This window comes from Acomys minous (assembly GCF_964271855.1).
Source record: "Acomys minous genome assembly, chromosome: 15".
Classification (NCBI taxonomy): domain Eukaryota; kingdom Metazoa; phylum Chordata; class Mammalia; order Rodentia; family Muridae; genus Acomys; species Acomys minous.
Genome location: NC_140497.1, coordinates 99,424,099 through 99,448,226, shown reverse-complemented (window position 1 = coordinate 99,448,226; position 24,128 = coordinate 99,424,099). Strand labels below are relative to the sequence as shown.

Below are 24,128 nucleotides of genomic sequence, written 5' to 3'. Positions count from 1 at the left end.
GGTGGACAAATGGAAACTTTAAAGAGGTTCGAGAGCCTCGGCGCCCATTATCTGGGAGGGGCCAGGGAGCATGGGAGTCTTTTATGGAGGAGTTAGTTAAAGGTGATGGGAGGTGGGTAGAAAGAACAGCAGCTCCCGGACAGACAAGTTCAGGAAGGACAGCCGTTGGAGCCGTTGGATACTGGGAGCTGGCGCTCCGCCTTCCTTCCTCGCTCCCCCACCCTACCCGCCACCCCCCGATGCCTCCCACCACCACCGACGGCCCCTGCGCGTGCGCGCGCAGACACCGGTTGCCAAACATTGCATCATCCCCGCCCCCCGTCATCCCCTCCCTAGCCGCACTCTCCTCCGCGCGCGCGGGTGCGCGCGCGTATGACTCACTCACCTCCTCCGCGGAGCCTCGTGACCCAAAGCCACTTCCGGGTCCGAGACAACGTAGCCGCTCCAGCCAGAGGGCGCGATGGGGGCGTGACCACGGGGCTCCTGAGTGGCGGATGTGAGGGGTGAGGCGGAGCCAGTGCCAGCGTGCCGCTTGATGATTGGTTGAGTCTCGGGCCCCGCCCCCAACGGGCGTGAAAAGACAGCATAAAAGATCATCGCTCGGCGCTCTGGAGGTCAGTAGCCTGAGTCTAACACGCAGATTGTATCATGTTGAAGATGAGCGGGTGGCAGCGACAGAGCCAAAACAAAAGCCGGAACCTGAGGAGAGAGGCGAGTACTGACTCCGTCTACCCCTGCCCTCCCCTATCCTCGCCAGCAGAGCTATTTCATAAAGTTGGAGGCGATAGCTCTTGAGGATGTAGCCCCACCCCTTCCACAGCGAGCTTGTAGATTGAGGGAGGGGTGAAAGCGCGGAATCCCTGATTCAGGAGTGGTACTTTCAGGCCCCATCTTCCTTTGGGCAATGGCATCACGGATCCCCTGCCTCGAGTTGGTCCCTGATCTGCAAAGGGGCTTTGGTTGCATTTGGGAAATTAATTCTCTGTATTGCAAACTTCGGGCCGTCTTAGGCCTGGGCGGTTCGCAGGAAAGGCGGGGCAACAGGACACACCCCCACGCTGGGGGCTCTTGCTGTCACCGGCCTTTTCTCCACTGGCCTCGCTCTCCCCAACTCTCCCAAACTTAAGCCGCGGTGGCTGGGGGACAGCATGGCCACTTTAATAGCTGACTCTAAAGTTCAAGAAAACACTAAGACTGACAGACCTTTGCGAGTGGGGGTGCCGGTGGGAGGAGCATCGGTGGGTTTTTCCCTTTTCCGCAGAGGTTTCTGGGCTTCCTTACAAGAGAGCAACCTGTGTCTCTATAACTATGGGAAAGTATTTGGGATCTCTCCAGGGCCTTGTGCTTCTCGCAGGACTGGTCTCTGCTTCTTTCCTCAGTCCCGTCTCCCTGCTAACCTCTGTAACCATTGCATCAGGCCAGCCCACTGTTTGTCTCTGCACCCTCTGGCCTGGGGCAGCACTGCTGATGAAAGCCAGGTCCCAAACACTGGAAGACCAAAGGAGTTTCCCCTAGAGGACAACCCTGCAGAGAAACACTCAGGGCAATATTGCGTCTCCAGTCCCCAGAGAGAGACAGACAGCACAGCTCTGCCTCTGGGCCTAGTTCTCCTCTATAAGGAAATTGGGGAGGGGCTTTGGCCCATTCATTACTAACAATTGCTTAATAAGCACCTACTATGTACCAAGCATTTGGGGACCCAAGGTATGTATTTTGGGAGCAAAAGATAGTACTGCTCTTAAAACAGCTTACATTTCAGTAGAAAGCAAAAGGGAGAAAACAAAAGCAGGGAGTGAATAGTGTGTCCAGAATGGTGGCAAGAGGCTGTGTTTTGTCACGTCAGGAATGACCTCACTGGGATTTTACGTGAAAGACCCAAAGAAGGCAAGCCTGTGAGCCAAGCAGATGATGTGGAAGAGCTTTCCAGAGCCAGAGCGGAAGGGTTAAGATAGAGCATGCCTGGTATCTTTAGGAATGGGGCAGCGGGGTTGGACTAGAGTGATCTGAGAAAACTGCCATAGCAGCTCATGGCGACCCTTGCAAGCCGCTCTCGGGATGTCAGTCTTTACCAGTCATGAGACAGAACGCCACTGGGGGACCTGAGCAGAGGAATGACCTAGACTGGGAAGGTTGGGGCAAGGCCCAGCATCATGGCACGTGCACTGAGTTCCAGTACACAGAGAGGCAGGGGCCGGCAGACCTCTGAGCTCCAGGATGGCCAGGGCTCCATAATGAAGCTCTGAGTCAAAATAAGTGAACACAAAAATAAAGGGGTGAGGATGTAGCTCAATGGTAGCATGTGTGCCTGGTATGTAGAGGACTTCAGGGTCAACCCCCAGCCTCAAAAGTAAGACAATAGAAATGGGAGGTCTTAGCTGGCTAGAGTGACACAGGCCTTTAATCCCAGCACTGGAGAAGCAGGCCTCTCAATTCAAAGCCAATCTACTCTGCAAAGCAAGTTCCAGGACAGCCAAAGCTACATAGTAAGACCCTGGCTCAAACAAAACAAAATAAAAACCTAAAAGAAATGGGAGACCTCAAGGAGGCTTCCAAAATAATCTAGGGAATGGAAGGTATGGTAAATTGATTTGTAGTTGGAAATATATACTGAGAAATACTTGGGTTTTAGGTACTTTTAAGAACTGTATTAAAGTTGCTAATGCTTTAGACCGAGAAGAGCAATCAAGGATACCAAGGGTTTTTTGCTTTAAGCACCTAGAGTCTGAATGACACAACCTTGGAAGGAAAAGGTCTTTAAATGTAGTATGAATGTCTGCAGGACATTCCAAAGGAGATGAGAGTAGACAGGAAGCACAGGTATAGCGGAGGCTGCCGGTGTGGGAATGGAGTTTAAGCAAGGGCCGCTGCCTTTCCTTCCTGTAGGTTAGGCCTCGCTCTGCCAGCTCTGAGGTCTATCTGGGATTTAGAGAAAACTTACTTGGCCGGGGCTTTGCTATTATGTAATCAGGACTACAAATGTCAGCAACTAAAAATAAAGTCACGCTGGCCTCTGTCCTTGAAATTGGCTTTGGGGATGTGTGTGTGTGTGTGTGTGTGTGTGTGTGTGTGTGTGTGTGTGTGTGTGTGTGTTACAGAGGTGAGTTCCAGGATGCCCAGGGCCACACAGAGAAACTGTCTCAAAAAAACAAAAACAAGGAGGGCTGGAGAGATGGCTCAGAGGTTTAGAGGACTGGCTGCTTTTCCAAAGGTCATGAGTTCAATTCCCAGAAACCACATGGTGGCGCAACAACCATCTATAATGTGATCTGATGCCCTCTTCTGGCCTGCAGGTGTACATGCAGGCAGAGCACTGTATATAAAATAAATAAATCTTTAAACAAACAAACAAAAAAAAAAAAAAGGAAAGAGAGAGAGCAGGAACTGGAGGTAAAGCAGCTGTCTCTTCCTTTCTCCACAGTGTTCCAGAAGGAAGTGTGTCTTCATACATCACCACACCTGAAGCAGGTAATCTCAGGTCAGCCCCTAACCCTGCTCAGGCTGCATTGCTGGGGTGCTTTTGCTGTCAGACCGTATCTTTCTCTGACCCCATAATTCTGCTTTTAGAGCACTTCCCAACTGAAGCTGGCTCCCAAAGTCAGCCTCAGCAATGGCAATTGGTATGTCTTCTGTTTGTCCACACCAAGGTTAGGCCCACAGGACCTTCTGCCCAAGCTTCCCACACAAGAGAAAGCGCAAGTGGCCTGGTAATTGCCCTGGAAATTAGCAGCAGTGCTCCCAAGTGAGTTGAATGCTTTTACTGTGATCCCGTAAGAATACACATAGCCAAGTTCAGTGGCTCGTTCCTGTAATCTCAGAACTTGAGAGGCAGAGGCAAGAGGGTTATGCAGTTCAAGGCCAGCCCAAGTTACCTATCAATGAAATCAATAAATCCCTATCAATAAAAGGTATGTTCTGCTGGGCTCTTGGGAGGCAGACAAGCAGATCTGCGAGTTCAAGGCCAGCCTGCTCTGCTGCTCTTGTAGCAGCACCAGTACCTACATGGCAGCTCAAAAACCATCTGTGACTCTGGTTCCAGGGAACTCATTCCCTCTTGTGGCTTCCACGTACACCAGGGACGTAACACAGCACACAAACTTACATGCAGGCACTCACACATACATATGCACAGACAATCAAATAAATACATCTTCAGGGAAAAAATATGTGTCCAGGCTAGACTGGGAGTATAGTTTAGTAGTGTGCTTCTAAGCCAGCATAGAAACAAGAACTCCGGTTCAGTTCCCAACACAACAAAAAAATGAACAAAACAAAACAAATGGAGAGCCATGTGGTGGTGGTGCACTCCTTTAATCCCAGCACTTGGGAGGCAGAGGTAGATGGATCTCTGAGTTCAAGGTCAGCCTGGTTGGTCTACACAGAAAACCTCTCTCAAAGAGGGGGAAAAAAAATAAAAAGGGAAATAGGCTGGAGAGAAGGCTCATCAGTTAAGTACACTTGCTGCTTTTCCTGTGGACCTGAACTGGGTTTCCAGTACCCGCATCAGGTGGCTCAAAATGGACTGGAACTACATGTCTCTGGCCACCACAGGCATGGCACTTGTGTGAACATACACAAACAAAATAGTGGAGATTACTAAATAATACACTTACTGATTATAGTTTTTAAATTACATTTATTTGTGTTTGTGGGGGGTTACTGGCTGTGGTATGCACGTGAAAGTCTGGACAACTTGAGAGAGTTCGTCCCTCCTATCCGGACTGTTAGGCTTGGGGCAGCCTTGTCCCCATCCCAGCTTTCGTTTAGTGTGTGCCTGTATGCAGTGCTGTACATGTGGAGGTCAGAGAGCAACTCCCTGCCAGTGTGGCTTTCAAGGATTGACAGCCCACACCCCTCCCTGTCCTGTAAGACCAACTGTGGTGAATGGAACCTATTCTTGTATATTCTTTTCCAGAACTTGGTCCAACTACAGACATGGCAGCTGAGTCCCTGCCTTTCACCTTTGAGACCGTGTCCAGCTGGGAGCTGGAAGCCTGGTATGAGGATCTGCAGGAGGTCCTGTCCGCAGATGAAGTTGGGGGTTCCTATATCTCATCCCCTGGAAATGCAGAGGTGAGAATGCTAGTCTTAAATCGGGCACACAGGTGTGTGGTGCACACCTGCAATCCCAGCACAGGCAAGGTGGAGGCAAGAGGCTCAGTTCGTGGCCAGCTTAAGCTAGAGTCTGTGTCTAGCGTAAGACCCTGTCTCAAAAAACAAGCAAAAATAAAGCAAACCCCAGGAAACTGGGGAGCACGCCTGCCTCTCCTGAACTAATATACACCTCCCCTTCTTCATTCCCCTAAAGGAAGAATCAAAAACCTTCACTACACTTGACCCTGCATCGCTAGCTTGGCTGACTGAGGAGCCAGGGCCAGCAGAGGTCACAAGCACCTCACAAAGCCCTCGCTCTCCTGAGTCTAGCCAGAGTTCTATGGCTCAGGAGGAAGAGGAAGAAGATCAAGGAAGAACTAGGAAGCGGAAACAGAGTGGTCAGTGCCCAGCCCGAGCTGGGAAGCAACGCATGAAGGAGAAAGAGCAGGAGAACGAGAGGAAGGTAGCACAGCTAGCCGAAGAGAACGAGCGGCTCAAGCGGGAAATCGAGCGCCTGACCAGGGAGGTGGAGACTACACGCCGGGCTCTGATCGACCGCATGGTCAGCCTGCATCAATCATGACCAATGAGTTGCCTCTGGGAGCGCACCAAACACCGTCGTGGCAGTGCCAAGCATGTGGCCCTCAAGTGCACGTGCTGAGCAGGGAGGACTGAGGGTAGACCAAGGGAAGGGTCTCGGCTTGTATATACATGTACATCCTTTATTATTGTCCATAGCCAGTAAAAGGACTTTCTGTGAGCACCCTCACTTTTTCTTCTTGCCTTTAGGAGTTTCAGGGGGTTTCCCCTCAGCCAAAGCCAACTGTTTCTTTAGATCCAGGAGTTTAGCCACCTCTGCAGCAACCTGGTTCTTGTCTGCCTTCTGTGCTTTCAGTTCCCGGACTAGGTTGCCCTAAGAGAGGAATGGGGTGTGGGTGAGACAGCCGGGAGACGGAGAGAGACCTGTGTAGGGTCAGCACTTCCTTTCCCTCCCTCGGGCCTTCATACCTGCTTGGTCACCTCATCCATCAGCACTTGGATCTGCTGGGGCCCTGCTGTTGTGACTGCCTGTACAGCTGCTGGCTTGGGGGACACTTTAGCCTGGGGAAGAGCAGTACAGTTGTTACTTGGCAGCCAAAAATGCCCGCTGGCCTCCAGTCTTACCTATCGCCTCAGAGGAAAGGGTTACCTTTAACTCCAAGGACTCTTCCAGCTAAGACAGGAAAGAAAAGCCAAGTGAGGAAGTGGCGAGGCCAAAGGTGGGAAGAGATGAGGAGCGAGGACTATGGGAAACTAAGGCAGCGCTGCTGAGGCTTCTGCTGGGGGAGGGCTCATTCTAGTTCGCTCACCTGGCCGCCTCCAAAGCGCTGCCTCAGATTTTCAATCTGGTCATTTTCCAATTTTTGGAACAAAGGACTGACCTGTGACAACAAATGCCAGAATCAGTCCCTGATAACTGCCACACACAGACACTTCCCACCCAGCTCCCACACTAGAGATCCCAGACGGCTAAGAAGCAGCAGGGCTGTAACACTGAACAAGTGCCTGGCAGTTGCAAAAAGTTCACACAAGGCAGCAGTTACTATGAAGGAAAGTAAGCGGATACCATGGATACCATGGAGACAGGGAGGGTAAGTATATACACTTATCATCTAGCGCCAGGAAAAATGGCTGTCCCCACCATCACAGTGTTCTTTCTGTGCTGTGCCACTTACTGGCTTCTGGCATGAATAGCAATAATGATATGGATAGTACTGTCCTCGTGAGCCTTGAACCTTTTATTAGAAGCCGGACCTCGCAGCCAGGCACAATGACGCACACCCGTAATCCCAGCACTCAGAGAGGCAGAGGCAGGTGGACCAGAGAGTTCGAGGCCAGCTTGGCCTACAGAGTGAATCCAGGACAGCCAGGGCTACACAGAGAAACCCTGTCTTGAAAGACCCAAAACAAACACAAAAAAGAAGGCAGACTGCAGAATTGGGGAGGGCTTCTGTGAACAGCCGTAGAGCCCCAACCTAAGCCAGAGATGTTCCCCAAAGGCAACAGTGTAAAAATAAGGATTTTTAAAAGTTGCCAGCCCCACCAACATTACTGAGACCTACCGTGCCAATTCGGTGGCCTGCTGGTAAGGTACAGATGAAGCTGGTAAGGAGGATGTGGCAGGCTGGAGGTGGAAGCTGGAGCTGGGTCTGGATGGTGGAGCTAACTGTAGGCATGTAAGGCTGGAGCATGACAGACAACAAGGCAGCTATATTCACTGCCACGCCCGTCACTGTGCCTGCCCGCTGCCTGAGGGGAGAGAGGTACGTCAAGGCCACCAAGAACACACAGCACGTTGCTTAGCTGCTACAGCCAGCCCTGGCTCCTGGACATACCTGTCCTCCTCACCACCTTTAATCCGTTTCCAAGGTTCATTCACTTGGATATATTGGTTGCCGTGCCGAGATATGGTAAGGATGCTGCGTAAGGCATCCCGGATCCTGGGAAGGGAGGAGGCAAAGTACATGGGACTGTCAACCACATCAATATACCACACATGTGACTGAGCAGGAAGTCACTTTACTTACCGGACCTTTTCCAGCAGCTGGTGGTAGTGCTGGAGTTCCCAGGAGATGTGGGCCAGCAGGCGTCTGTCATCCTGGGTTAGCACCATCTCAGGCACACAGCCCCCAAAAAACTTAGACACAAACATGCCAGCTCTTGGGGGGAAGGGGGAAGAAAGGACAAAGTCACTGCCTGGCTTCCTTAGAAATGTCAGCCCACTTCCCCAAGGCTTTGTGCTTTGGCCAGCAGATAGCTCATGAGGCCCTGGAAGCCAAACGGTGGAAGAACTAACTCAGAGGTTACACTGCACAGTGTCAATGCACCTCACAAACAGTAAATAGATGTTAAACAAGCTTCATTCTCGTGGCATTCCTGTGCAAGCCCATGAATTCCTGGCCTCTCAAACTAGAAGTAAAAGTTAAATATTACATTCTTTCACTCTCCTAAGAATGTAAATTGCAAAAAAAGAAATGAGTTTTGAGGTTTTTTTTTTCAAGACAGGGTCTCTATGTGTAGCACTGGTTGCCCTAGAACTCACTTTGTAGACCAGGCTGGCCTCAAATTCAATCATCTGCCTGCCTCTGCCTCCCCAAGTGCTGGGATTAAAGGTGTGCGCCACCATGCCCAGCTTATATATTTTAGAAGTAAGAATTATCAAGTATGTTATAAGCTAACATTCTGATGAAAGCTGCTAAATAATATGGTTAAGAGCCAAGTTAAAGGCCCAGAACTGACTGAAGAATCTCAGGTCATGGCAGGAGGCACATGTATGTGTTGAAGATGAAACTCAAGAGATCTGGTTTTGCTAGATACACATTGTACCAGCAAACTCTATCTCCATTCCTGGGCGTTTCTTTCCTTTGGAGAACTGCTACAATAGCAGACACGGCAACATAAGTGTGGGCCTAAGGCAGCCGCTCGGACAAGACAAGTTAGTGATGTGAGGCTAGCTTTGCTGTGAGGAGCAGATGAGGCCCAGTTCTAGAGAGACCTTCAGTAGGAATAGAGCACTTTGTGACCACCCATCAAACTACTGCTAACTTGCCTCAAGATCGCACGGCTCGGTGTGTGCTGCAGCCAATCCCATGCCCTTTCTGCCTCCATCCACCAACCCTCCTACCTGTTGATGAAGTTGCCCAGGTTGTTAAGCAGCTCAGAGTTGTTTTTAATCAGCATGTCTGTCCAGGAGAAGGCACTGTCCTGGCCCTCAGGCCGAATGTACAGCAGATAAAAGCGCCAGACGTCCGCAGGGATCCCTGTGTCCTGGGCCATGTCCCCGAACACTCCTACCCCCCGGCTCTTAGAGAACTTCCCGTCCTCATAATTCAGGTACTCTGGATGAAGACAAGAGCCGAGTTACGCGCTTCCCCGGCTCATTCACTCCCCACTGCCTTTCCCTCAGTGGTGCGTGTCCAAAACCCTCTTTCCCTGAGAAGCTTACACAGGCCATGGAGTCTAGGCCTTTTCTCTCTCCTTATACTGCTAGTTTTAGCTTTAGATCTTGGCTTTCAAGTTCTTGTTTTCCCTCCTTTGGGTGGGAATTCTCATGTTTCAATTATTTCCTATTTGACCCCAACTCCTAACCTAAGAACCAGCACCTCTCCAGGTTCTGCAAGTATTACCTCAAGCCTCACTCCCTATGACTGTCCCACACATGCTCTGCCAGGACCTACCTGTAGCAATGATGTTTTTGACTAACGTGTAATTGTCCTCAGCCCCTAGGACTGAGCAAGGGAAGACTAAGCCATGGAAGGGAACGTTGTCTTTGGCCATGAACTGATAGAGGTCCACCTAGGAGAACACAATGGAAGGCACTACGTGAGCCCGGCACCCAAGGCCTCTGCCCGCACAGCTGCCCATGCCCACAGCAGCTTAGCTGAGGCCTGCGTACTTACTTGTTCTGGATTCTTCCACCATCTCTCCCATTGGTCAGTATAATTGGCTGTGATGGACAGGTAGCCAAAAGTGGCATCGAACCAGACATAAAACACCTAGAGGGAAACAAATAAGAAACAACCCAAGAGCCAGGAGTGGCGGCGCATGCCTTTAATCCCAGCACTGGGGAGGCAGTCAGGTGGATCTCTGTGAGTTCGAGGCCAGCCTGGGCTACAAATTGAGTCTAGGACAGCCAGGGCTACAGAGAGAAACCTTGTCTCAACAAAACAAAACAAACCCAACCCAAAGTTTCAGGCTAAGACAAAATATCATCCTTTTAATCTGCTGCCCACAAACTCAATCCTGAGGCTGAACATTTTAAGCCGTGAATAAAGGTTAAAGGTACTGACCTTATCTTCAAATCCTTTCAAGGGCACAGGGGTTCCCCATTTCAGGTCTCTGGTTATGCATCGTGGCTTAAGGCCATCTCGAAGCCAAGAAAGAGTAATAAACCGCGCATTGGGTGTCCAGTCACAGCCAGGCAGTGTCTTCCCCAGCCAGTCCTCCACTCGCTTTTCCAACTGAGATGACAAAAATAAGGACAATACAGGGCACTGGAGAGATGGCTCAGAGGGTAAGAGCACTGACTAATCTTCCAGAAGTCCTGAGTTCAATTCCCAGCAACCACATGGTGGCTCACAACCATCTATAATGAGATCTGTTGCCCTCTTCTGGTGTGCGGGTATACATGCCAGCAGAGTACTATATGCATAATAAATAAGTAAATCTTAAAAAAATAAATAAATAAGGACAATACAGGACTGCCTCAAACAAGACTGGCACCAAGGTAAATAAGTCACATGTTGGTAGAGTAGAGTTGGTAATACCTAATTTAAATGAAAAGATTCATGACTTTAGGGACATCTAAGAAAATTAACAAATTTATTCAACAAAACCAACCAAACAAACAAAAACAACTTAATCCCAGCACTTGGGAGGCAGAGGCAGGTGGATCCCTATGAGTTCAAGGCCAGCCTGGTCTACAATAAGAGTCCAGGACAGCCAAGGCTACACAGAGAAACTGTCTCAAAAATAAATAAATAAACAAGTAAATAAAATAAGTAAAAATAAAAAATAAAAATCTGGGCATGGTGGCACACACCTAAAAACTAAAACAAACAAAAGTTACTTGAGAGTGGTGACTATCAGTGTGTGTGGCTGAGGCAGAGGGAGGAGCTAGAGACGACTCCTGAAGAGCAGGCTGAGGGACTAACTTACCTTAGGTAAGTCCAGAAACAGGTGCTCAGAGGACTTTACCACAGGACACGACCGGCAGACTTTGCACTGAGGCTTCTGTAAAGAGAGATTGCAGGGAGTGTAACCCTGGTGGGGGCCGGATCAGGGCTGCAGAGGACGGCAAACTGTCCAGGCTGTTCAGCCTCCCTCTAGCGGAGCACTGAAGCGCACAAGCTCCAACATGTGGCCTCCTCGCCACACAGACTGTGCCTGCACCTGTTCCAACATTTGTTCCTCAGACAGCGCCACAGAGCGCTGTGCCACTCAGCTAAAACCGATAGGGGAGAGGTGATGTGCCGGGACACAAGCATGGCCTCTGTAAAGTGTCAGGAAGTACAGAGTAACTACACTGACACCGAGAAGTGACAGCAGAAGGAACTGAGGGCTCTTTGCTTTGGGTCAGGTTTTTGAGACAGGGTCTCATGATCCCTTTGTGTCCGCATCCTGAGCACTGGGACTGCAGGTGTGTGCCACCCTGCTTGGCTGATTTGAGGGGCGGGAGGAGGGTTGCTGTTTTGATGTATTTATTTTGTGAGGGTGTGACTGTGTGACCATGTAGAGATCGAGTCTGTTCTCTCTTCCCACCACATGAGGTCTGGGGTTTCCAGGCTCTGTAGCAAGTGCTTTTTTTTTTTTACCTGCTCAGCAATCTTGCCAACCCTGACCTGAGGTCCTAAAGGTGAGACAGTGTCTCTCTTGTCTGGAATCCACATCTAGTTCCTACTGCTTCTTTACACGTCTATAGGCAGCTCAAGCTCAGCAACACCATACCACTGTGTTCAGCTCTGAACCTTGCCTGTGCTCACAGATGCCACACCCAAACCTCATCTTCCTGTTGTGTGCTCCTTGGGTCTCACTCCTGCTAGCCAAGTATCCTACCGCTGACTACACTACACCTCCAACACACACCACAAATCACCTTTCCCCGGACCATCCCCCACTGTATCCCCCACTTCTTTGCGGCAGTGACCCAGCACAGCCATCCCCTCGCTCCGCACTGCAGTCCCCAGGGCTTCTCCTCAGTCCTGTCATCTACCCCAGGCTCCAACACGGCCACCTCCCGCTCAATGAGTCGCATCTGAACTGCGTCCATGTCCCGTTCGCTTTGGTTATCTGGGCCCTGCCTTTCCCTGACTTCCGTCGGCTCTGCTCCCTTTCCACTCATTATGCCACAGCTATATTGGCCGTTTGTTTGTTGTTTTGTTTTGTTTATTTATTTATTTGTAACCAGGCTGGCCTTAAACCTAAGAGCTCCACCTGCCTTGGCCGCCGAGTGCTGGGATGAAAGCTCCTGCCCCAGCACACCTGCTTACGCTGGCCTTTGCAGTTGTTCCTCCTCAGCTCCACGCCTCGGGCTCTACACTTCCTGTCCTTCACTGGGCAGCTGACACCCCTTGTGGCCTCATTTGTCTCTTCTAAGAAGCACCCCCCACCCACCCACTTAAAACTTCAAGTCACATCCTCCCTAAGAATCTCCATGCAGTTCATCCTACCTAACCGCCTTGCTTAGCTGACACCCTCAGGCCTGTCTATCATTTCCTCATGCCCAGTCTATAACTGGCCTGTTAAAAGGATTCAAAATCATTTGTTAAATAAATGAATAATCAGTAAACCAACCAACCGACCGACTAGAAGACAGTCTCTTTTATGAAAAAGAGAATAATCTGCCAGGTATTGCGGCATCCAGATCTCTGGGTTTGAGGCCAGTCTGGTCTACAGAGTGAGTTCCAGAACAGCCATGACTACATACAGATAGCCCATCTCATAAAGAAAAATAAAATAAAATAAAAGAATCATCTAAATTAACTGATCAGATGGCCAAATGCTAAGGCACCTGTCTCTGTCCCAGCAGTACACAGTGACTGTCCAGACAGAAATCAGCACAAGATCTTAGGTACCAAACATTAACATCCTGGCCAGGCGGTGGTGGCACACACTTTAATCCCAGCACTCATGAGTGCCATCTCTTATGAGTTCCAGGCCAGCCAGGCTACACAGTGAAACCCTGTCTCAGAATAAAAATCCTGAATGGTCCATATCTTTTAAGAACAGTTGGTGTGCTCATCAGAACCCAGAGCTCCTGTGGTAGTGAGAAAGGCCTGCACATCAGAACCACAGCTCCTACAGGAAAACAAAACTGAATTTGCCCTTTCCCTGTACTTCTGAATAAGTGATTTTGTACAAAGGAAAATAGTTGTTTCCTTTGGAATTCCTTGAGATCTTCCTTACCTTGAGTTCAATGGCATTGATGAGCTTGCCGCACTTGTCACACTGGTCACCTCGGGCCTCTTCATAACCACAGAAGGGACACACTCCCTCCACAAAGCGGTCAGCCAGGAAGCGTGCACACTGCTCACACCGCAGCTGCTCTACGGTGTCTTGAAGCACAAAACCCCGTGTCAGCAACCTCTGGAAGATGTCCTGGGTGATCCTAGCAAGGTGAGCAAGCACAGGGTGAGAAAGGCCAGCCTGCGAACTGTGGACCCCTGCTTTCCTGCTCTAACTGGACCGAACTCACTGGGGGGAGGCCGCCCCAGGGGATGGACCCGAGGCGCTCTCCTGATTCTGACTGCCCGTGCGGACTCCTCCCTCCACACTGTAGAGCTCACTCCTGCTGACTCTGTATTTACATGCTGTTTGGGTCTCATCTGGTTTTGAGATCTGTCTCTTGTGACCAGCACTAACCACCCGGACTCCTAGTCCTCCACCTCCACCTCCCAGTTGTGGGGAGGGTAAATGGCTGACCGTAGCCAGCTCAGTTGTAAGCTTGTGTTTAGGACTTCACTCAATGTAAGGACTGAGGTGCAGAGCACATCAACTGTCCACCTGTCTGTCCGTAGCTTCTGCCAAGGCAGAATGAGTCTATGTGTACAGATACACATAGGCAGGGAGGGACAGCTTAAATACTCCATGCTGGGCATTGGTGTAATCCCAACCTTTGGAAATCTGAGGCAGGAGGATTGCCACAAGTTTGAAACCAGCTTAGGCTTTAAACAATAAGTCCTAGCCGGGCGTGGTGGCACATGACTTTAATCCCAGCACTCGGGAGGCAGGCGGATAACTGTGAGTTCGGGGCCAGCCTGGTCTACAAAGCGAGTCCAGGACAGTCAAGGCTACACAGAGAAACCCTGTCTCGAAAAAACAAAACAACAACAACAACAAAACCAAAAGAGTCCTAGGCAACCAGAGGAAGGAAAGCACTAAGTGGAAGACTGGGACTTCAGCTGCTCCTGCAGGCCACAGGCCCTGCCAGGGTTCTGTAAACCATGTACCTCCTCTAGCTTGAGAACCACTCGGGACAGGCAATGCGCAGAGCCCAAGCTCAGGAGGCGGTTCCCAGGCAGTCACTCTGGGCTGGCCCTTGTTAGCTTTCAGTTCAGTTTTTTTTCTGCCTCATTGTCTGGAACCTACTTGGTCTGCAGTGGAGTGGTGGTGCGACCGAAAGTGTCGAACGAGATGTTAAACCAGCGGTAGATGTCAGCGTGGATGACATGGTATTTGTCGCAGATTTCCTGTGGGGTTAGACCCTCTTCCATAGCCTTGGTCTCGGTCGCTGTCCCGTACTCGTCTGTTCCACACAGATAGAGGGTATTCCACTGGCGAAGACGAGAGTACCTAGGAGATTCGGTGGTCATGGGATTCCTCCAGCCTATTCCCTTGGGGCCCACTCCTCCCTCTGGAGACCTCTCCCCCACAGCCGGCTCCACCTTGCAAAGACGTCAGCACTGAGCACACAGCCAATGATGTTTCCGAGGTGGGGGACGTTGTTGACATAAGGGAGGGCACTCGTGATGAGCACGTTCCGTTTGCCAGCCACAGGCAGCCTGGTGAAAAAGAAGCGACACTAGTCCCAGTGCAGACACTGAGACACAAGTGCACAGAGCACCAACAGACTGAAGCGAGAGGCCTTTCCCCATAGGGAGCCGGGGCTATAACCCTGGAGTGCCCGGTCAGCAGGCTTCCCGCACAGCTCTGTGTTTGGACATCCAGCAGCTCCATCTTTCCCTATCACCACAGCAGGGCATTCTCAAGTTCAAAGCCACAGGCACCCACAGTTCTCCCGGGATGTATCTGCTGCCACTGACTTCCCAGCTCAGAGCTCTTCTTACCAAGTCCAGGGTCAATGGGACCCTGAGCCATTAACCTGAGACCATTACAGCTTGCCATTACCCCACACAAATCGCACCCAATCCCTCTGCATGCCCACTCTAAAGCCAGGCCTCAGCGGGAATACACATGCCCGGCAGGCTAGCTGACCTGACTACAATCCCACTCTGTAAAGGCAGAGGTACAGGATAGAACTCCAGCGTTAGCACCAGACCCTGCCTCAGTAAACAAAATGCAAAATGACCCAGGAAGAATTACAGGCCAGGCCAAAGTCAGCATTTAAACATGTTAGTCAGCACAGACATGTAAAAAATAGTATCTCTTGGCAGACAAGATGGCACACATCTTTAATCCTAGCACTTAGAGGCAGAGGCAGCCTGAGCTTGTGAGTTCCAGGCCAACCAAGGCTAAACGCTGTCTCAAAGATGGGGGCACAGAACGGAAAAGAGAGGTAAGGGGCTAAGAGCTGACTGCTCTTGGGTTTTCTGGGTTTTGTTTTGTGTTGGTTTGGTTTGGTTTGGTTTTTCCAAGACTAGGTTTCTCTGTATAGCCTTGGCTGTCCCAGACTCCCTCTGTAGACCAGGCTGGCCTTGAACTCAGGCAGCTGCTCTTGCAGAGGATGCGGGTTTGATTCCCAGAACCCAGTGGCTCACAAGCATCTGTATCTCTCGTTCTAGAACATCAGATGCCATCTTCTGACTTCCCCAAGAGCCATGCATGCATGTGGTGCACATACATCCATGTAGTCGAAACACTGGGACACATAAAATAATAGATAAATCTAAAAGAAAACCAACCAGCCAACCAAACCAAAACTATTATTTTTGGAGTGGGGCATGAAAGCCCGGCACACACAGAGGTCAGAGGACAGCTGTGTCTGGTCCACTGTCTCCCCCCACCTTTATGTGGGGGATTCTGGAAGTCAAACTCAGGTCATTAGGCTTGCACAAAGTGCTTTTCCCACCAAGCCATCTGCCCGTCCCTCAACTCGTAACACTTAAGAGAAGCCTAGCTGGGTGCAGGGTACACATCTACTGTCTCCACTCAGGGCAGAGGTGAAAGAAAAGTACAAGGTCATGCTCAGCACAGTGAGGTCAAGACCAGCCTAGGCTAAAAATATTTTCAAAGCAGCGAGGCCTTCATTCTCATGATTTTTCCCTTACAGCACCCTACTCTTTTCTTTCATGGGACTTACTTAAATTTCATAAATGCACAACTATGTGGCAACTTTGTGAACGCCTCTCTACTGGAATCAATATTCCATGAGCAAAGAGGGTCAGCCTGCTCTGTTACCCAGCAACAATTTCCAGGTATGAGAGCAAACCCCACTCTTGGGTGTCCACTCACACTGGGTGCTGCTGGGGCTGAAGTGGGGGTAAGCTTTCCAGGCCCTTCTCCCAGGCAGCCACAGCCTTGACTATGTCCTCCTCAGACAGGGTGGCCCGCTCCTCCTCCTCAGGTTCATTGCTGACAGCTGTCCCCTCAGGAGGGCGGGCCTGTGGCTGTGGCTGTTTCTGAAGGTAGGGTCGCAGAGCCAGGACACCCTGCTGTTTCAGCACAGTCTCTGCAGCTCGCTGACATGGCTCCTGGGTACTCAGCCTCTGGAACCAGCTTTGTAGGGCTCCCAACTCCTCTGTGGGCATAAAAGAAAGAACCTGGTGGCGCACGCCTAGCATCCCAGCACTCGGGAGGCAGAGTAGGGTGGATCTCTATGAGTTCGAGGCCAGCCTGGTCTAAAAGGTGAGTCCCGGACAGCCAGGGCTACACAGAGAAACCCTGTCTTGAAAGAAACAAAACCAAAAGCAAACAAACAAACAGAGAGTGGCCAGGCAGGAGTGGACCACCCTCTGCCCCTTTCTCCTTGGCCACATTCTGCTGCTTTCACTGTCAAGCTGCACCTTGAAGTGAACACTCAGCACCTCACTGTTCTGCAGCCCCACACTAAGCTCCCGGGGTTGGGGGTGGAGTAAAATGCACAGTTCTCACCAGGCAGGTAAGTCGGGTCTTGCAGTAATGGATATAGTGCTCCCCACAAGACAATGTCAGCTACAGACTCTGTGTCCTAGTGGAAGAAAGTACACAGTTAAAACACTCATATATGGGCTGGAGAGATAGCTCAGTGGTTAAGAGCACTGTCTGCTCTTCTGAAGGACCTGGGTTCAATTCCCAGCACCCACATGGCAGCTCACAACTGTAATTCCAATTCCAACGATCTGACACCCCACACCAATGCACATAAAATTAAATTAAGTTAAAATTTAAAATCTAAAGCCGGGCGTGGTGGCGCACGCCTTTAATCCCAGCACTCGGGAGGCAGAGGTAGGCGGATCGCTGTGAGTTCGAGGCCAGCCTGGTCTACAAAGTGAGTCCAGGATGGCCAAGGCTACACAGAGAGACCCTGTCTCGAAAAACCAAAAAAAAAAAAAAAAATTTAAAATCTACTCATATATATGTTTGCTTTTTCTTTTCTTTTTGAAACATGGACAGCCTTGACTATCCTGTAACTGTGTAGATAAGGCTGGCCTTGAACTCAGAGATCCACCTGCCTCTGCCTCCAAAGTGCTAGAATCAAAGGTGTGTGCCACTATACCTGGCTTACTTTTTTTTTTTTAAAATAAGGTGTCATGTAGCTCTAGCTGGCCTTGAACTCCTATGTACTTGAGGTGTCTTTGATGTCTTGTGATCTTTCTGCTTCTACCCCCAAGAGCCAGGAATATAGGGGTGTGCTGCCATATGCAGTTTTCACTTTCTATGTGACAAGTACTAGGTGAGACATATGCCTTTTTCTTTTCTTCTTTCTTCTGTTTTTTGAGGCAGGGTTTCTCTGTGTAGCCCAGATCTCACTCTGGGATCAGGCTGGCCTTGAACTAAAGAGATCCACCGACCTCTCTGCATCCTTGCATCCTGAATGCTGGAATTAAAAGTGTGGGCCACCATCACTGCCACCACCACCCAGCTAAATCCTAAATAAGGCAGGAACTATTACTTCCATTTCAAATGAAAAACAAAAACAAGGATTAGCTGTGGCACACACCTTTAGCCCCAGCACTCGGGAGGCAAAGACAGACAAATCACTTGAGTTTCAGGCCAGCTTGGTCTGCAAAGTGAGTCCAGAATAGCCAGGGCTACACAGAGAAACCCTGCCAAAACAAAACAAAATGTGCCAGGTGTGGTGGTGCACGCCTTTAATCCCAGCACTTGGGAGGCAGAGGCAGGCGGATCACTGTGAGTTCAAGGCCAGCCTGGTCTACAAAGAGAATTCCAGGACAGCCAGGGCTGTTAGATAGAGAAACCCTGTCTTGAAAAGCCAAAAAACAAAGAAATTAAGGATTAGAGAGTTTAAATAATGTGTCAAGGCTACACTGCTCGTAGCTGGGTTGTTGGGGTTTGACTACAGTCTTCCCAAGCCCCATTTCAAGGCTAACTCACCCCAGCCAGGAAATGGCAGTTCTGGCGCCTCAAGCTGTGATCAATGTGAGTCAGTGCTCTTCGAAGTGGGCCAAGCACATCTTCCCCTTTCTTGCCCTGAACCACTAAGCAGTGTAGGGCAGCAGACAAAACGGGCTAAAATACAGGGGACCCGGGTCAGGATGTTTATTCAGACGCAGGGTGCCCTGCCCTCCCGGCACCTGAGTCCCACCTGTAGCTCTGTCACTTCCCATTCTAGCCACTGGTTGGTAAGATCATCTTGGTCCCAGCCAGATAACAGAAAAAAATACCTGCTCAGGGAGAGAAAGTAAGGTAAGACAGAAAGTTCCTTTTGTCTAGTTCATGTATGAACCCACAGCGGATGCAGTGTTTGCAAACAACGTCACAAAAAGATCAGTAAAGCCTGCCATGATCCAGCCGCCTCCCCCGACACATTCCAAGGGCCAATACTGACCGGCAGATTGCACTGGCAGAGAACAGGAAGTTGCCGCTATCCAGCTGCAGGACAGGGACCCTAGGCCTGGTCAGGAATGGCACCACACACTCTGAGACAGAGGGAAACGGGTGAAATACAAGGGTAAGAAAAGAAATTATGCCAGGCGTGGTGGTGTACGCCTTTAATCCCAGTACTCTGGAGGCGGAGGCGGAGGCAGGCAGACTGCTGTGAGTTCCAGGCCAGCCTGGTCTACAAAGCGAAGTCTAAGGACAGCCAAGGCTACACCGAGAACCCTGTCTCGAAAAACCAAAAGAAAAGACATTATTTGACAGCTTTCCACTGTATGTGCTGGGGCCAGGGGGGAGTTCAAGCCACAGTTTTCAAGATAGGAACACTAAAAGGGGGCGGGGTGGGTTTGGAATACGCTCAAGAGCTCAGCCAGCAAGTGCTCAGCTGAGACAGATGGAGAAGGAAGAGATGAGGCAGCGGTATGGGGCAGTGCTGCCGCCAAGCATCCTAGCAACTGACCTGAGGTCACGAGTGAGAGAACAGCATGAAGACAAGTGAACTCTCAGAAAGTCACACACCCCCTCCCCCACAAGCCCGAGAATAAAAGGTAAACTCAAAAGGACGGGGTGTGCACACACGAGTGGGGGCACACGTCTGTACTGCGGTCCTGGAAGAGGGGAAAGGGATTTTGGAAAAAAAAACGACAAAGGGGTGGTCGGCGTAGAGTCGCGCGACAGGTGGGAGAGGAGGTTAGAAGACAGAGGGGCGAGGCAAGATGCTGGGAAACTGGCAGCGGGGAGACTAAAAGTGAGAGGCGAGGAGAGTGAGGGCGACGAAGGGAGGTAATGTAGGAAAGGATCGTGGGAATAAAGGGGTTTGGGGCGTCCAAAGCTAACGGAGATTCGACTGGGAGACAGGCACACGCTCCCCTCCCCCGCCCCGCCCCCGCCACTAACAACTCGAGTACCTTCGGGGCCTACGGTGCTGATGAGCAGCTCCGCTAGGCCCGGGACCCTGGCGGCCGCAGCCAGCACCGGGAGGCTCCCCGGGGAGCCCTCGCTCACGAACAGTCTCATTTCGCCCGGGATCCCACGCTGATGCAACCGGAACCGGCTTCGCGCCTCCTCTAGCAAGACAGCCGCCGCTAGGAATCTCGGGAAATGGAGTTCTGTGTCGGCCGGACGTTCGCGGTCCGGGCTGGGAACGTCGACTATCTATCCCATAATGAACCATTACAAAAATAGGAACTAGTGACCAACGAGACGCGGAAGGCAATGGCGCGGGCTAGCGCGGCACTTTGGGTCCGCAGCTTGGTGCCGCTCAGTTGAAGGCCGGGCGTGGTGGCGGTGCTGGCCTTTAGTCCCAGCACTCAGGCCTGACGGCTCAGGCGGATCTCTGTGAGTTCGAGGCCAGCCCGGTCTACATAGTGAGTCCAGGATAGCCAAGGCTACACAGAGAGACCCTGTCTCAAAAAAAAAAAAAAAAGACCTCAGCCAGCTCCAAAGCGACTCGAGGGCGGTGACCAAAGGTGTCGATAAAGTGGCAGTCTGAATTGCTCCTGCTCTCGTTCGCCGATTCAAGTAGTTTAAAGGATCAGAATTTTCCATTTTTAAGTTGTTTGTGTGCGAGGAGGCGGGAGCGTGCTAGAGCGTGCGTGTCGAGGTTGGAGGACGTCCGGTCGGGAGTGCTTACTGTCCACCATGTAGGTCCCAGGGACTGTACTCAGGTCGACAGGCTTAACGGCGATGCATTTAGCCGCTGAGCCTCCTCGATACCCGTAGTCAGTGTTTTAAGACTTCAGAAGGTCACACACCTGTAGTCCCTGCCCTTGGGAAATAGAAGAAGGAGGTTCAAAAGTTAGAAGTCATCCTTTGTTCCAGGCTAACTAGCCTGTCGTTAAAGAAAACACAACAAACATCAGTTTTGTTGTTGAGGAATTAAAGTCAAACTGGAAATTATTTTGAGGGTCCACCAGCCACAAAGGATGTGGCTAATGAGGTTTTATTATTTTGGTTTTTTTTTTTTATTTTTATTTTTTTTGAGATAGGGTTTCCCTGTGTAGCCTTGGCTGTCCTGGACTCGCTTTGTAGACCAGGCTGGCCTCGAACTCACAGCGATCCGCCTGCCTCTGCCTCCCAAATGCTGGGGATTAAAGGCGTGTTCCGCCACCACCGCCCAGCCGTGAGATTTTATTATTTAAGAACTGGGAATGAGTTTATTCAGAGTAAACACTCTGTATTGTGGTGGGCCCACTCCTGTAATCCCTGCATTGAGGAGGTGGGGATAAAAAAAAAAATTATAAATTCAGGTTTATCCTCTATTTTACTAGAGAGTTGTCAATAAATAAATGAGGCCTGTCGGTGATGGCGCATGCCTTTAATCCCAGCACTAGGAAAGCAGAGGCAGGTGGATCTCTGTGAGTTCAAGGCCAGCCTGGTCTACAAAGTGAGTCTAGGACAGCCAAGGCTACACAGAGAAACCTTGTCTCGAAAAACCAAAAATAAATAAATAAATAAATAAATAAGGAGACCTGGAAAGATAGCCTTTCTCCCAGTGGACCCTGCTCTGATTCCCAGCATCCTCCTGGTTCACTTCTGTCTGTAACTTGACTCCCAGGGGATCAGACCCCCTCTTCTGGCCTTTATGATTACTGCCTGCATGTGGGGTACAGACAGATATACATACATTCAAAATAGCTGTATAAGTAAAATTAAAAGGCGAGAGAAAAACAAGTTAAGATCCTCTGAGCTATCTCTCAGCCTGTTTTTCTTTTCTTTTTTAAAACAAACTAAGAAGGAAACAAAATGAAAAAACACTCTTTTTTGAGACTAGGTCTATAAAAACCAGGCTAGCTTTGAAACCAGAGAGATCCAACTGCTTTTGCCTTCTGAGGACTGGAATTAAGGGACTGTCCCACTGAATCCACGCCCCCTCCCTCAATCTGGGCACACACACAAACACACACACAATCTGGGCACACACACACACACACACACAGCAGGTAGCTCGCATCCTTCTGCAATGCTAGTGCCTCTTCTGGCCTCCGTGGGTACTGCACAAAAATGGTACACTGACTTGGAAGCAAAACTCATACACATGAAAACAGGCCCTTGAAAATATATAAAAATAGGGGTTGGAGAGATGGCTCAGTGGTTAAGAGCACTGCTTGCTCTACTGGAGGTCCTGAGTTCATTTCCTAGCAACCATAATGTGATCTGATGAGCTCTCTTCTGGCTTGTAGGAGTATATGCAGGCAGAGTACTGTATACATAATAATAAATCCTAAAAATATATATATTTAAAATATATACATATATGGGTGTGGTGGTGCATGCTTTCAATCCCAGCACTCAGGAGGACAGAGGCAGACAGATCTCTGTGAGTTCGAGGCCAGCCTGGTCTACAGAGTTCCAGGACAGCCAGGGATGTTACACAGAGAAACCATGTCTTGAAAAAAAAAATAATAATACATATATATACATATGTATATATAATATCTAGCACTAGTCTCCAGTTTCTGTATAGCTGGACAATTATAGCAAAGGAAGCTGAGAGCACATGTTAGAAAAAGGTCAAATTGAGGGAAAATGAAAGATTTCACAATAAAGTTAAGTGGACATGCATAATAAAGGGTATCTTATTTATCTTTTTAAAAACTTAGCCGGGTATGGTGGTGCATGCCTTTAATCCCAGCACTCAGGAGGCAGAGGCCAGAACTCTGTGAGTTCAAGGCCAACCTGGTCTACAAAGTGAGTCTAGGGTCTAGGACAGCCAAGGCTACACAGAGAAACCCTGTATTGAAAAACAAACAGCTGGGCGGTAGTGGTGCACGCCTTTATTCCCAGCATTTAGGAGGCAGAGGCAGGTGAATCTCTGTGTGTTCAAGGCCAACCTAGTCTACAAAAAGTGAATCCAGGACAGCCAAGGCCACACAGAGAAACCTTGTCTCAAACAACTAAAAAAAGAAAAGAAAAGAAAAACAAACAAAAAACCTTAGTGTGGAGTCAAAATGTGGAGTTGGTTCTCACCTTCCATCTTTTTGTTTGTTTGTTTGTTTGTTTGTTTGTTTGAGCCAGGGTCTCTATAATATAGTTTATGTTATGCAGGTCAAACAGGCCTCAGACTTGCTGTGCCGACCAGGCTGGCTTGGAACTCAAAGAAATTCACTTCCCTGGGCTTCCCAAGTGCTGGGATCAAAAACATACACCACCACACTAGGCTCATCTTCCATCTTTACGCAGGTCCCCAAGCTTTCACTGCAAGCATCTCTGCTCAATAAGCTATCTTGCTGGCTCCTTAAACAAAACAAAAGAAATATATCTGGGTATGGTGGCGCATGCCTTTAATCCCAGCACTCGGGAGGCAGAGGCAGGCAGATCACTGTGAGTTCGAGGCCAGCCTGGTCAACAGAGAGAGTCCAGGAGGCTACACAGAGAAACCCTGTCTTGAAAAAACAAAAACAACAACGACAACAACAACAAAAAGAAGCACTCAATAGATAGTTATTAAGTTTAAGTCTAACAGCTGAGCGAGAACAGATTTGTAGGGAAGGCTAGGTTGAAGAGTTCAGTTAGGTGCATACTGAGTTTGTAGTACCTGTAAGATACTGTGAAGTTTTTTTGGTTGGTTGGTTGGTTGGTTTGGTTTGGTTTTGTGTGTGTGTGTGTGTGTGTGTGTGTGCGCGGACAGTGAGTGAGATCAGAGATCAGAGAAAGATCTGGACTGGAGATGTAGTACTTAGCAGGAAACAGAGACCATTTTAGAGAGGAAGAGCACAGAGGGGATGGCCGCAAAGTGCAAAGGACACAGCTCAGATGGGGTTGTGTGGTTTAAGGAACAGGCGGAGGAAGCTTCTCCCTCATACCACAGAGAAGCAACTCCCAGAAGGGGAACAGGGAAGGACACCAGAAGCGGAAAGAGCAGCTGGGCTGGGCTGAAGTGTCAACTTAAGGATTGCACAGCATGCTTGCAGAGGGGAGAGGTGAGGTGAAGTGAAGATCGCTTTTGTGGAGGCAACTTCCAGAAGTCAGAGGAAGGAGGGGAGAAAAGGAGACCCTGGGGGCGGGAGGGGTGATGGGACATGTTTGCTTTGTATTCCTTTGCCTTTTGAGCCACGTCTTGATTCTATAGCTCAGACTGGCCTTCAACTCTATGGTCTTCCTTCAGCCTCAGACACTGGGATTTACTGGTAGAATCTCCACTCCAGGTAGGTAACTAATAACCTAAGAGCCGAGTAAAAGGAAATTTATATAAAGAGAGAGGAGAGACTTGGAAAAGTTCCAAAGTGAATAAAAGTCAGTGGGGGGTCTGGAAAGATGGCTCAGCAGTTAAGAACACTAGC

The 24,128-nt window shown here is 49.8% G+C and overlaps 2 protein-coding genes across 5 annotated transcripts; one reads left to right on the top strand and one right to left on the bottom strand.

Moving 5' to 3' along the window:
• The first annotated feature begins 416 nt into the window (after positions 1 to 416).
• DDIT3 (DNA damage inducible transcript 3) lies at positions 417 to 5,854 on the top strand. 3 transcript variants are annotated; one of them, XM_084759627.1, is made up of 4 exons: positions 418 to 711; positions 3,419 to 3,465; positions 4,913 to 5,070; positions 5,306 to 5,854. In XM_084759627.1, exons 3-4 carry the CDS (start codon positions 4,933 to 4,935, stop codon positions 5,672 to 5,674), a joined length of 507 nt encoding a protein of 168 aa, XP_084615753.1. In that variant the 5' UTR covers positions 418 to 711; positions 3,419 to 3,465; positions 4,913 to 4,932; the 3' UTR covers positions 5,675 to 5,854. The 3 variants fall into 3 exon arrangements, with proteins under 3 accessions (XP_084615754.1, XP_084615753.1, XP_084615755.1); XM_084759628.1 differs by lacking the exon at positions 3,419 to 3,465 and having other exon boundaries at positions 417 to 711; XM_084759629.1 differs by lacking the exon at positions 418 to 711 and having other exon boundaries at positions 3,419 to 3,475.
• Positions 5,793 to 19,942, bottom strand: MARS1 (methionyl-tRNA synthetase 1). Of its 2 annotated transcripts, XM_084759606.1 has the most exons (21): positions 19,755 to 19,942; positions 18,797 to 18,887; positions 18,554 to 18,632; positions 18,343 to 18,477; positions 16,900 to 16,975; positions 16,261 to 16,546; positions 14,514 to 14,630; positions 14,218 to 14,421; positions 13,036 to 13,237; positions 10,789 to 10,863; positions 9,921 to 10,091; positions 9,531 to 9,626; positions 9,309 to 9,426; positions 8,756 to 8,969; positions 7,659 to 7,790; positions 7,467 to 7,571; positions 7,194 to 7,380; positions 6,441 to 6,512; positions 6,281 to 6,304; positions 6,100 to 6,192; positions 5,793 to 6,004 (listed from the first exon to the last, which is right to left on the bottom strand). In XM_084759606.1, the coding sequence occupies exons 1-21, from the start codon at positions 19,861 to 19,863 to the stop codon at positions 5,858 to 5,860; spliced, it is 2,733 nt and encodes a 910-aa protein (XP_084615732.1). In that variant the 5' UTR covers positions 19,864 to 19,942; the 3' UTR covers positions 5,793 to 5,857. The 2 variants fall into 2 exon arrangements, with proteins under 2 accessions (XP_084615732.1, XP_084615733.1); XM_084759607.1 differs by lacking the exon at positions 6,281 to 6,304 and having other exon boundaries at positions 19,755 to 19,941.
• Positions 19,943 to 24,128: the final 4,186 nt, after the last annotated feature.